This window comes from Oncorhynchus gorbuscha, linkage group LG24 (genome assembly GCF_021184085.1).
Source record: "Oncorhynchus gorbuscha isolate QuinsamMale2020 ecotype Even-year linkage group LG24, OgorEven_v1.0, whole genome shotgun sequence".
In the NCBI taxonomy this organism is placed as follows: domain Eukaryota; kingdom Metazoa; phylum Chordata; class Actinopteri; order Salmoniformes; family Salmonidae; genus Oncorhynchus; species Oncorhynchus gorbuscha.
In genome coordinates this window covers 23,478,976-23,493,027 of record NC_060196.1, presented here as the reverse complement: position 1 = coordinate 23,493,027, position 14,052 = coordinate 23,478,976, and the positions used below count along the sequence as shown (strand labels likewise).

General features: G+C 39.7%; 1 protein-coding gene across 1 annotated transcript; it reads right to left on the bottom strand.

The window, feature by feature from the left end:
* Positions 1–9,225: 9,225 nt before the first annotated feature.
* On the bottom strand, positions 9,226–13,057 carry LOC124013195 (transmembrane protein 42-like). The gene is made up of 3 exons (XM_046327425.1): positions 12,726–13,057; positions 11,425–11,571; positions 9,226–11,252 (listed from the first exon to the last, which is right to left on the bottom strand). The coding sequence occupies exons 1-3, from the start codon at positions 12,900–12,902 to the stop codon at positions 11,121–11,123; spliced, it is 456 nt and encodes a 151-aa protein (XP_046183381.1). The 5' UTR covers positions 12,903–13,057; the 3' UTR covers positions 9,226–11,120.
* Positions 13,058–14,052: the final 995 nt, after the last annotated feature.

Genomic DNA, 14,052 nt, shown 5'->3' with positions numbered 1-14,052 from the left:
CGCTCAACTACCTAAATCTCAATACTGCTATCTCCTACTTGAACTGATTGACCCTTTTAAGCTCTGTAGTGACTCATATAACTGGGTCATTCTATGAAAATGGTGGCTTTTTGAACAGCATACTTTTACAAATGTTAATGATTTTTTATCAAAACATAGTCAGATAATAGTTAACCCCTTAATGTTATAAATCAAGATAAATGACAGCTTAACATATTTTTATATTTTTACTACTTTACATAAACAAAAATGCTTGTGCTGCCTTTTTGTCACTGGTATTACCTATATTTTAGATGACAATTCAGGCTTTCTAGAACGTAATTTCAGTCTTTAATTATGTGATTACAATATTGAAACAGTAATAAAATGCTAATAAGTATTTTTTTATATATATAATTGTTGAGGGTTTTATAAAACATTACGTTAAGAAAAAAGTTTGGTGTTATTGATTGTCACTGGCGTTACCAGCAAGAACAATAACACCAGTGACATCTGCAGACAAGATGGAATATCTAAGACTGCAGCGACTGTAGCTCAAACCACACTTCTTAAATTGTAAATAAATCACTTAATTGTGGAATTTTAATAATTTTAATCCAATTTCCTTTCCCCTTACTATAAACTATGTGAAATCTTAAGTCCTCGCATGAAATTACCAAGTTAATAATCAAATTGAGTGCACACTCACCATGTGCTTTTCAAAACAGTCCCGTCTCCAATGAACATTTGACCCAGGAAAAAGTTGGCAACGATGTTGCATTTTTTTCAAAGTGGTGGTTTTTATACATTTTCACACCAGTGACATAACATTGAGGAGCAGCTATTACTTGTAAATTATTTGTAATATTTATTTGATATTTTAGTTCTTAAGTAGTACACTAAATAACTATAATACTTGTCTTTGTATTATGGCATTTAAAGAGGGAGAAAAACTCAAAATATGTCACTAAACCATGACTCCTGAAACAATGTTTTTTTTGTGTCATTATCTCACACTTTTAAGTGTTTTTCCTGGTGAATAAGGCCGGAACAGGAAACCCACCATTTTCATAGAGTGACCCAACTATCAAATACTTTGACTAAAGTTGACTATCATATCAGACTAAATGCTCTTCAAAAATACATTCTTTATTTTAACTTTAAAAGGTGCTTCCTGTTCCAGCTCATTCCAGTTTGACCTTTAACCAAATAACTTCAACTAATTATCTGCTCATCATGTACATGCCTCACAGGCATGCATTCATTCTTTGTAGATGTAGAAGTTCCTGAATCTGATTAATGTCTGTCTGTGTCAGAGTCACTTAGAGGAGAGACATCAGAAGTAATGGGGTATGAGGTTCCTTAGAAAGAGGCTTGTTCAAGGCTCATGTCACTCCCTTTCAGTAGATTAATGGTTGACTCAGCTACATGACGTACAGTGACTTCAGAAAGTATTCACACCCCTTGACTTTTTCCACATTTTATTGTGTTACAGCCTGCATTTAAAATGGATTCAATATATATATTTTTTTTTATCACTGGTCTTCACACAATACCACATAAAATTAAAGTGGAAAATGTTTACAAATGAATTCAAAATGAAAAGCTGAAATATCTTAAGTCAATAAGTATTCAACCCATTGTTATGGCAAACCTACATAAGTTCAGGAGTAAAAGTGTGCTAAAAGAGTCAGATAATAAGTTGCATGGACTCACTCGGTGTGCAATGATTTTTGAATGACAACCTTATCTCTGTACACCACACATAAAATTATCTGTTAGGGCCCTCAGTTGACCAGTGAATTTCAACCACAAACACCAGGGAGGTTTTCCAATGCCTTGCAAAGAAGGGCACCTATTGGTAAATGGATAAAAAAGCAGACATTGAATATCCCTTTGAGCATGGTTGAAGCTATTAATTACACTATGGATGGTGTATCAATACATCCTGTTACTACAAAGATACAGTACGGACATCCTTCCTAACGCAGTTGCCATGAGGCCAGAGTTTAATGGCTGTGATAGTAGAAAATTGAGAATGGATCAACAACATTGTAGTAACTCCACATTTCTAACTTGAAAAGAAAGAAGCCTGTACAGTATAACAAATATTCCAAAACATGCATCCAGTTTACAACAAGGCACAAACAATACTGCAAAAACAGTTTGGCAAAGCGATTCACATTTTGTCCTGAATACAAAGTGTTATGTTTGGGGCAAATTTAATACAACACATTACTGAGTAGCACTCCATATTTTCAAGCATAGTGGTGGCTGCATCATGTTATGGGCATATTTGGACTGGGGAGTTTTTCTGGATAAAAAATTCAAGTAATGGAGCTAAGCAAAATCCTAGAGGGAAACCTGGTTCAGTCAGTCTGCTTTCCACCAGACACTGGGAGATGAATACATTTTCAGCAGGACAGTAAGCTAAAACACAAGGCCAAATTTACACTGGAGTTGCTTTCCAAGAAGACTGTGAATGTTCCAGAGTGGCCCAGTTCAAGTTTGGACTTAAATCGTCTTGAAAATCTGTGGCAGACCTGAAAATGGTTGTTTAGTGATGACCAACAACCAATTTGACAGAGCTTGAATTTTAAAAATAAATAATGTACAAATGTTACACAATCCAGGTGTGGAAAGCTCTGCGAGACTTACCCAGAAAAACTCACAGTTGTAATCGCCAACAGTGTTTCTAACAGGAGGTTGAATATGTATCTACTCAAAATAAACTATACAGTGCATTTGGAAAATATTCAGACCCTTTTACTGTTTGAACATGTTACGCTCCAGCCTTATTCAAAAATGTTCTCATTAATCTCCCGAGTGGCGCAGCAGTCTAAGGCACTGCATCTCAATGCAAGAGGCATCACTGCAGTCCCTGGTTCAAATCCAGGCTGCATCACATTAGGCCCTGATTGGGAGTCCCATAGGGCAGAGCTCAAATGGCCCAGCGTCGCCCGGGTTTGGCCAGTGTAGGCCGTCATTGTAAATAAGGATTTGTTCTTAACTGATTTGCCTAGTTAAATAAATAAAAATACCCCATAATGACAAAGCAAAAATGGTTTTTTAGATTTTTTGGCAAATGTCTTAAAAAAAACAACAGAATACCTTATTTACATACACTACCAGTCAAAAGTTTGGACACACCTACTCATTCAAGGGTTTTCCTTTATTTTTTTCTATTTTGTTATGAAATAACACATATGGAATCATGTAGTAATCAAAAAAGTATTAAACAAATCAAAATATTTGTTATATTTTATATTTTAAAGTAACCACCCTTTGCCTTGATGACAGCTTTGCACACTCTTGACATTCTCTCAACCAGCTTCACCTGGAATGCTTTTCCAACAGTCTTGAAGGAGTTCCCACATATGCTGAGCACTTGTTGGCTTATTTTCCTTCACTCTGCAGTTCAACTCATCCCAAACCATCTTAATTGGGTTGAGGTCGGGTGATTGTGGAGGCCAGGTCATCTGATGCAGCACTCCATCTCTCCTTCTTGGTCAAATAGCCCTTACACAGCCTGGAGGTGAGTTGGGTCATTGTCGAGTTGAAAAACAAATGATAGTCCCACTGAGCGCAAACCAGATGGGATGGCGAATCACTGCAGAATGCTGTGGTAGCCATACTGGTAAAGTGTGCCTTGAATTCTAAATAAATCACAGACCATGTCAACAGCAAAGAACCCCCACACTATCATACCTCCTCCTCCATGCTTCACTGTAGGAACCACACATGCGGAGATCATCCGTTCACCTACTCTGTGTCTCACAAAGACATGGCAGTTGGAACCAAAAATATCAAATTTGGACTCATCAGACCAAAGGACAGATTTCTACCGGTCTAACGTCCATTGCTCGTGTTTCTTGGCCCGAGCAAGTCTCTTCTTATTATTGGTGTCCTTTAGTAGTGGTTTCTTTGCAGCTATTTGAACATAAAGGCCTGATTCACACAGTCTCCTCTGAACAGTTGGTGTTGAGATTGTGTCTGTTACTTGAACTCTGTGAAGCATTTATTTGGGCTGCAATTTCTGAGGCTGGTAACTCTAATGAACTTATCCTCTGCAGCAGAGGTAACTCTGGGTCTTCCTTTCCTGTGGCGTTCCTCATGAGAGCCAGTTTCATCATAACACTTGATGGTTTTTGCAACTGCACTTGAAGAAACATACAAAGTTCTTGAAATGTTCTGCATTGACTTACCATAATGTCTTAAAACAATGATGGACGGTCATTTCTCCTTGCTTATTCGAGCTGTTCTTGCCATTATATGGACCTGGACTTTCTCACATTTCTCACAGAATCTCACATTTCTTTAACACTTTTTTAGTTACTACATGATTCCATATGTGTTATTTCATAGTGTTGATGTCTTCACTATTAATCTACAATGTAGAAAATAGTCAAAATAAAGACAAACCCTTGAATGAGTAGGTGTGTCTAAACTTTTTACTGGTACTGTAAGTATTCAGACCCTTTGCTATGAGAATCAACATTGAGCTCAGGTGCATCCTGTTTCAATAGATCATCCTTGAGAAGTTTCTCTACCTTGATTGGAGTTCACCTGTGGTAAATTCAATTGTTTGGACATGATTTGGAAAGGCACACACCTATCTATATGAGGTTCCACAGTTGACAGTGCATGTTAGAGACAAAAAACAAGCCAGGAGGTCATAGGATTTGAACGTAGAGCTCTGAGACAGCATTGTGTCGAGGCACAGATCTGGGGAATGGTACCAAAACATGTCTGCAGCATTGAAGATCCGCAAGAACACAGGGGATTCCATCACTCTTAAATGGAAGAAGTTTGGAACCACCAAGACTCTTCCTAGAGCTGGCTGCCCACCAAACTGAGCAATCGGGGGAGAAAGGCCTTAGTCAGGGAGGTGACCAAGAATCAGATGGTCACTCTGACAGAGTTCCAGAGTTCATCTGTGGAGATGGGAGGGCCTTTCAGAAGGACAACCATCTCTGCAGCTCTCCGCCAATCAGACCTTTATGGTAGAGTGGCCAGACGGAAGCCACTCCTTTGTAAAAGCTACATGACAGCCCGCTAGGAGTTTGCCAAAAGGCACCAAAAGGACTCTCTCTTTGGCCTGAATGCCAAGCGTCACATCTGGAGGAAACCTGGCACCATCCCTACGGTGAAGCATGGTTGTGGCAGCATCATGCTGTGGGATGTTTTTCAGCGGAAGAGAGTGGAAGACTAAGTCAGGTTTGAAGGAAAGATGAAAGGAGCAAAGTACAGAGAGATCCTTGATGAAAACCTGCTCCAGAGCGCTCAGGACCTCAGAATGGGGTGCGTGTTCACCTTCCAAAGTACAGAGAGATCCTTGATGAAAACCTGCTCCAGAGCGCTCTGGACCTCAGACTGGGGTGAAAGTTCACCTTCCAACAGGACAACGACCCTAAGCACACAGCCAAGATAACGCAAGAGTGACTTCGGGACAAGTCTATGAATGTCCTTTAGTGGCCCAGCCAGAGCCTGGACTTGAACCCGATCAAACAGAGACCTGAAAATAGCTGTGCAGCGATGCTCACTATCCAACCTGACAGAGCTTGAAATGATCTGCAGAGAAGAATGGGAGAAACTCCCCAAATACTGGTGTGCCAAGCTTGTAGCATCATGCCCAATTTGACTCGGGGCTGTAATCGTTCCCAAAGGCGCTTCAACAAAATACCAAGTTAAAGGGTCTTATGTTAATGTGATATTTCTGGAGGTTTTTGCACCAAAATAAAAACAACCTGTTTTTGATTTGTCATTATGGGGTATTGTGTGTCAATTGATGAATAAAAAAGTTTTTTTTTTAAATCAATTTTAGAATAAGGCTGTAACATGACAAAATGTGGAGAAAAGTCGAGGGGTCTGAATACTTTCCGAATGCACTGTATATGCAAACGGATGTGGACACCCCTTCAAATTTGTGGATTTGGTTATTTCGGCCACACCCTTTGCTGACAGGTGTATAAAATCGAGCACACTGCCATGCAATCTCCATTGTCAGTTAGCTTCCAACAAGTCAGTTAGTCAAAGTTTTGCCCTGATAGAGCTGCCCCGGTCAACTGTACTTGCTCATATGGTGAAGTGAAAACATCTAGGAGCAACAACGGCTCAGCTGCAAAGTGGTAGGCCACACAAACTCACAGAACGGGACCACCGAGTGCTAAAGCACGTAACGTGTAAAAATGGTCTGTCCTCAGTTGCAAAACTCACTACTGAGATCCAAACTACCTCTGGAAGCAACGTCAGCACAAAAACTGTTCGTCTGAAGCTTCATGAAATTAGTTTCCATGGTCTAGCAGCAGCACATAAGCCTAAGATCACCATGCGCAATGCCAAGCATTGGCTGGAGTGGTGTCAGGCACGCCAACATTAGACTCTGGAGCAGTGGAAACGCGTTCTCTGGAGTGATGAATCACACTTCACCATCTGGCAGTCCGACAGACAAATCTAGTTTTAGCAAAAGTTGTCAGTGGTGGAAAAAATACCAAATTGTCATACTTGAGTAAAAGTAAAGATACCTTAATAGAAAATGACTCAAGTAAAAGTTAAAGTCACCCAGTAAAATATTATTTGAGTAAAAGTCCTAAAGTATTTGGATATATTATTATGGATATATTATATTTAAATATAATTAAGTAGGTATCAAAAGTAAATGTAATTGCTAAAATATACTTAAGTATCGAAAGTGTGAATAATTTCAAATTCATTATATTAAGCAAACCAGACGCCACCGTTTTCTTGTTTTTTTACATGTACAGATAGCCAGGAGCACACTCCAACACTCAGACGTAATTTACAAACGAAGCAAGTATGTTTAGTGGGTTGGCCAGATCAGAGGCAGTAGGGATGACCAGGGATGTTCTCTTTGTGTGTATGAATTAGACCATTTTCCTGACCTGCTAAGCATTCAAAATGTAATGAGTACTTTTGGGTGTTAGGGAAAATGTATGGAGTAAAAAGTTTTTTATTTTTCTTGAGAAATGTAGTGAATTAAAATAGTAAAGTAAAGATACCCCAAATAACTACTTAAGTAGTACTTTAAAGCATTTTTACTTACGTTTTTTACGCCACTGGACAAAGGGACTAGTAATCTTTCATATCTGTCTCTTTATACATTTTTCAAACATAAATGTTTCACAAAGTGCTTCTCTTTCAATGTTTATCCGAATGCAAAAGTTTAAGTTACTGGAGTTATATGGAAATTAATGACAATAAATGTATTGTTTTTTGTAATTGGTCGTCCGTCTGTCAACATTTTTGTCTTATTAAAGGGATTGTTCACTCAAAAACGTATTTAAATAGATAGTTAGTTTTCAATTAACTATCCCTTTAAGATTATTTCCAGGTAGACAATATACTGTACCCGTGAATGACCATCATGTTTTCATATACAGTTTCAATTTATCATATGCCTTACTTGTTATGTTAATAGCACACTGGACTTTGTCTGAAAGGAGGGCCGAACACGCCCCCATTTCACATTGATAGGGCTGTAGAGGAGCGGGTCGAGAGTTTCAAATTCCTTGGTGTCCACATCACCAACAAACTATCATGGTCCAAACACACCAAGAGTCGTGAAGAGGGCTCGACAACACCTTTTCCCCTCAGGAGACTGAAAAGATTGGGCATGGGTCCCGAGATCCTCAAAAAGTTCTACAGCTTCACCATCGAGGACATCCTGACCAGTTGCATCAATGCCTGGTACGGCAACCGTAAGGAGCTATAAAGGGTAGTGCGTACGGCCCAGTACATCACTGGGGCCAAGCTTCCTGCCATCCAGGACCTATATTGCAGGCGGTGTCAGAGGAAGGCCCAAAAATTGTCAAAGACTCCAGTCACCCAAGTCATAGACTGTTCTCCCTGCTACCGCACGGCAAGCAGTACCGGATCGCCAAGTCTAGGTCCAAAAGGCTCCTTAACAGCTTCTAACCCCAAGACATAACACTGCTGAACAATTAATCAAATGGCCACCCGGACTATTTATATTGACACCCCCCCCCCTGTTTTTACACTGCTGCTACTCGCTGTTTATTATCTATGCATAGTCACTTTACCCCTACCTACATGTACAAATGACCTAGACTAACCTGTACCCCTCCACATTGACTCGTTACCGGTACCCCCTGTATATAGCCTCATTATTGTTATTTTATTGTGTTACTTTTTTCCCCTTTCCCTTTAGTTTATTTAGTAAATCTTTTCTTGACTCTATTACTTGAACAGCATGGTTGGTTAAGGGCTTGTATAAGTAAGCATTTCACGATAAGGTGGTATTCGGCACATGTGACAAGTACAATTTGATTTGACAATCATTTAATTAGGTAATCTGAGAAATGTACTGGACTTGTAACCTTGTAAATTCTGCCTGTATGTGCATCCCATTCCATTGACGATAGTTAATTAGTCTCTTGGAGTTTTAGATGAGTCATTTAGAATGAATGTGTCACACACTGATCTGTTTCACCTGTCTTTGTGATTGTCTCCACCCCCTCCAGGTGTCACCCATCTTCCCCATTATCCCGTTTATTTATACTTGTGTTCTCTGTTTGTCTGTTGCCAGTTTGTTTGTTTGTTCAAACGTACCAGTGCCTGTCTTTGCTATAGTCCCTGTTTTCTAGTTTCCGGGTTTTGACCATTCCTGCCTTCCCTGAGCCTGCCTGTCGTCCTGTACTTTTGCCACACTGCTCTGGATTTCCGACCTCTGCCTGACCTGACTCCGCCTGCTGTTCCGGTGTCTTACACCCTCTCTGGATTTTTGACCCCTGCCTGCCTTGACCTGTCGTTTGACTGTCCGTTTTAAAGAATAAACATTTGATCCTTCTGCACTGTCTGCACCTGGGTCATACCTTAACGTGATAGAATGAACAAATAACAGTTCACTTTCCTAGATGAGGTTTATTTCACATTGTGCACCATCTCATATTTGGATGAGTGGTTAAACATGTCCGTAATATTTTCTGTAAATAGAAAATATTTACACTTAAATGTTAGTTTAATATAAGTTATATTAGACTAGATATGAATGGTTCATATTTCTTACCAGTGCAGACAGTTTGCAGTCTGCCCAAACACCTTTTTTCTCTCCCCGTTTTCCAAGAAGTGATGACTAACAGTTTGACAGACACAGCATCAGTATGTGCAATCAGATTCTATTGGCTAACAGACATTTTCTGAGACTTCCTCCCTTATCATACACCATTTACTAAGAGCCAAGCAACATATTCAAAGGATGGGGAGGTGTCTTGTCCAAGTAAGGACTCTTTTAATAATGCATTTTTGTATATAATACATTGCCTTTCCTTATCCACCTAGTAGGGCCCCAGTGCTGCACTAATCTGGAACACACATCTTAACAGGTCAGTCATATGCACCACCCAAACTAATATCTACAGTTTATAACATGATATCCATATCTACAGTATAATGGTTACAACAAACATGTCCCATTCAGGTGCTGGCTATAAATCGAACATTTCATGAAACCACTTGCACTAATGCATTGATTTCTCTTGCCCTTAGTGACACTGGCTTCACAGGTAAATGTTTCTCCTCAGTTTAGACTGAAGAACACAGGAGAAATGTCAGCACCAATGTCTCCCATCCTGATTCAATAGCATAGATAGTCACATTGCCAGGGATGTAGATTACACTACATACAAAACCTGCAGCCTGTAATGTACTGCAACTGGATGGAGAACCAATTTCATAGTGTGTATTCCTCTGCATTTATACAGACATATCATTGTCTAATAGATACAGTCAGAATACAGGTAGCTACCGTTGGTTGTTGCATGCATATGATACGTATATATAAAAAAAAAACAGCAAAATGTGATCGTATAGTAAAGTTGTCAAGTCAAACTCCAGTCTATGGTAACGTTGTCAGTATTACGCAAAAAGCCCATTTCCACAATAGCACATCACAGTGTTAAGGAATATCAGGGATGTACACCGTTGGAGGACAAGCATGCTAGTAATAAACACTACTTTCAGTAGTTGGGTTAGAAACCCCCACAGCAACATTTGACCTTTTGGGAGTCTTGGAAGATGCAGAGGGAGGGACTGTGCTACCGGATGCCTCTCTTACCCCAAGGATAACCTCAAACTGATTTGAATTGCATTGGAAAACTAGGATAGACATTGTTGATGAGACAGGCCTATAGCTGGAAGACAAACAGCTGGTGACACTCAATTAAAAGGCCAGACATTGGAGTAACTGTTGTATAGACACCCCGTTAGGTCAGAATTAAATGAGTCTCTTCTTCCAAAGGGAATAAGGGATAGTTCACTCCAAAATTGTATTTGAGTTCAGATGTGGGCTAATGTCAAGAGGTCCAGACTGTCTGCTGTGTAGATCCAGCTCTGTGCCTCAACTCCAAATGAATCGGAAAGACAGGCACCCTCTAAAGAAGATTATATTAGACTTTGCCTATCCTTTCCATTCATTGGAGTTTGTCTCATCTCGACATTAGGCCACTTTTGAGGTTTGAATATGTCTGACAAACTTTGATTTTTGAGTGAACTAGACACTATCACTTTACAGGCAGTTGAGGTCACTACGATTTTTTTTGGGCCACTTAGCAGTTTGACTTCACAATGCATTGACAGAGCCACTGCTGTGGTTAGTGGGTAAAAGGCAGGATCGACATATTTGGGTACTTTGGTATGACTTAATTGGGTTTAGACCTTGTGAGGAACTTTCTATTAGACATTTGCTATAAAGGCAGGCAAGGCCAAACCTCCTCAGAATTCACAAAACATGTCAAAACTCTTAAGGGTCAAGTCCTCAAGATATGAGGCTATATACATGATTCATTCACACATCACCTTGAACATGCAATAATGCAATGTTGGTGTGGAAGTTTACAGTGAGTGTCATCTTAGGATATGTGAGCAAAACAGCTTTTGTGTTCTCAAGTATTGATGTCATGCACACATTGCTGATGATGTCAAAGTGTTTAAAACAAAACAAAAATCACTGTATATTCCTTACATGGTATGTTTTGACAGTTCTTTACCTTCCAAAGTTGCCTTTCACCCAAGAAATGCTATTTTTTGTCACAGATAGTAGGCTATACGTTGCATTACTGGTTTCTTTCTATATCAGTTCATTAGTTGTGCCTTCCGACAGGTTGTCATTCGTCCTTCCTGGCTCGGTCGTTGGGGGCTGCCCTCTGAAGTACCAGGAGGCCAGAGAACGTGAGGGAGATTCCCACCCACCACAATGCAATCTGGGCCTCCCCGAAGATAAGCTGCCCCAAAAAGGCCTGTGGCAAAATACAGGTATTTAAATTTAGTGCACCAGTCATTACACTTTTCTCTCTGACAGCACTCAAAACGGACAATATGTGTCATGTATTAATTCAAACCATGCACTTTTTAGTCTTATACAATATTTATAAATAAGTGTGTCTTTTCCACAGGGAAACATGTACTTACGGAAGATATGAAGTTGGAAGCGGTGGTGGTCACAGTGGTTCGGGTGGAGGAGGAAGAGTACCTGAGAGCCTTAGCGAGGAATGTCCACATCACAGCATTACAAGTGAAGAGCAGCCCCCCACAAAGCAGCCTCAGGGGGATGTGTAACTGAAACAAACACAATAGACCCCTTTCTGTGTTTGCAAACATTGCTCCACTAGGGCGACATACACAAGTTGGTGGGAGAACAAGGGTAAAAAAGCCTCTATTTACATGTTGCTTATAAGTGCATTGCACACTACTTTTGGATTATAATCATATTTTAAGGCTAGTATGTATGTCCTGTTTAATATAATGGTTGTGTCATCATCGCAAATCAACTGCATTATACTTCTTTTTTTTAAACAGCCTATTTCAATGAGCGGTAGAATTCTAGCTAACAATGGCTGAATCCAAAATAGTTATTTTGCAAAGATGACCAAATAGAATCTTTGTGACTATTCAAGCAAGAGTCTAAACATCATTGTAAGCATAGGAGAACCCCCCCCCCCCCCCCCAAAAGTGACATTGTTTATAAGTAATACAAACGTAAATCTAGGCTATGTTGAAAGGGAATAGATGGTGATGGCTTTTTACTGCTGCCAATAGTAGCACGCATTTGTACGTGACGTCAGTGTGTCGTGTACTAGAATGTGGTCTATATGAATGAGTACAATGTTATGTGGCAATTGAGTCACATCAAATAGTTTAGCTCCATTTCAGGGATTTGGAACTTATTTTAGTTGTGTCTTGATATATAAATGTATGTAAAAATAAATATCTGACGGCTTTATAAATAAATAATATAGATAATAACTCAAACGTAAAATCATAACACCACATTATGAAGGTCGTTTCAAGCAGCCCAATTTCAATATGGTATTGACATTGAATGGACAATTGCCCATATGTTAAACTAGGATCACATTGGGCCACTAGAATAAAATGATACTCAACATAAGCAAATATATTGCTTTAACACAAAAATAAACGATGCAATACTGCACTACTGTAGGTCGCACGAGCTGCAATGTCGTACAAGCACGCGGGTACGACAGGAGCTTGATACACAGCATCGCCTGTCCAGCTGAGCGAGCCGCCGATGGTGCTGATGCTGAGCGCACGAGCTGGAATCGGGAGCCTTAAACTCATCACTGGAAAACCACAATTTCCCATCTCGCGGACGTATTGCTATGCTAACACATTGACATTTACATTATTCAAAGCCACCCGAATCCCATCGCGTTAATAATTCAGGCACTTAAACGGGGGCGATTCCTCACCCAGTCACACGCGGTAGTTTCATCCGGTTGTCTAAATTTCCGCTGCTCTCCCCATGTTCGTAGCCCCGTTTCACATACACCTTTAAGGTAATCGGCTCCAAGTGACAGCTTTGCAGATGAAGATGCGACAGCCCCGAGAAACCCCGCCAGGAGCGCATAGAAAACGCCGGGAAACATGTTGACAACCAAGGCACATATTTTTCTAATCCATCACATTCCTACGGCGGTATTGAGTTGAATGTGTGAGTAAAATCTAATCTACAGGCTACTTCCTAACAATAACCGCCCGGAGATAGCTACACCAATCAAAATACTTGCTCAGCGGGTAGGTGCAGAAAGTGGTTCGAACTCCACGGCTGTGGAGCATTGTGGGATGAGTAGTTTCTTCAGCGGCATCACGTGTTCAGGAATTATGTGGATATTGGATAAGAATTTCTTTCAGGAATCAATAGGTTTATGAGTGAGTTCTAGTCTCTCAAAGGCAAGACCCAATTAATGAATCATAATAGGCCTTTAATTAGTCTGATTCATATTTTTTTATATTAAATTAATAGCCAGACGTTCTATTTTAATCACAAAAAATAATCATACATTAGGCAATGGGCGAGGTTAGTCTTATAGCCTACTACTTTGTTAATCTGCTCTATATTAAAGTTGCAATATGTAACTTTTTGAGAAACCTGACCAAATGTACATAGAAATGTGAGTTATAGATCTGTCATTCTCATCGAAAGCAAGTCTAAGAAGCAGTAAAGCAGCTACCCTATAGAGTGCTGTTGAAGCTACTGTAGACCTTCATTGCAAAACATTGTGTTTTAATCAATTATTTGGTGACATTAATATATTTAGTATAGTTTTATCTAAAAAGCATACATTTGTAATGTTTCAATATTTTTCTTTCTTCTGAAATTCACTGAGGAGGATGGTCCTCCCCTTCCTCCTCTGAGGAGCCTCCACTGCTACCCTCCCTCCCATCAGACTCACCATCAGATGCAGGCCATCAGTCCATAATAAAAATAATTTTAAAAAGCTAATTATTATGCTCACTCAGCTGTGCCTCACAAGTAATACAACAAATCTGTTGCCAGTATGATCATATACCTACATTTTTTAAATATAATTTCTAACTGCTTTGAGAAGAACAACATTTGCAGTGCAATTCAAGCATAGCCAATATGTAGTGATAATATTGGGCCTATAGTCTACTGCACAAACCGCATCGCTACATGACTGTTTTTAATTGGTTTATGTTGCATAGGTTTAATTTTTAAGTCATGTTTTGAAAACAACCGGAGTGGTACATCTTGGCTTGCATTTTGACTTCGAA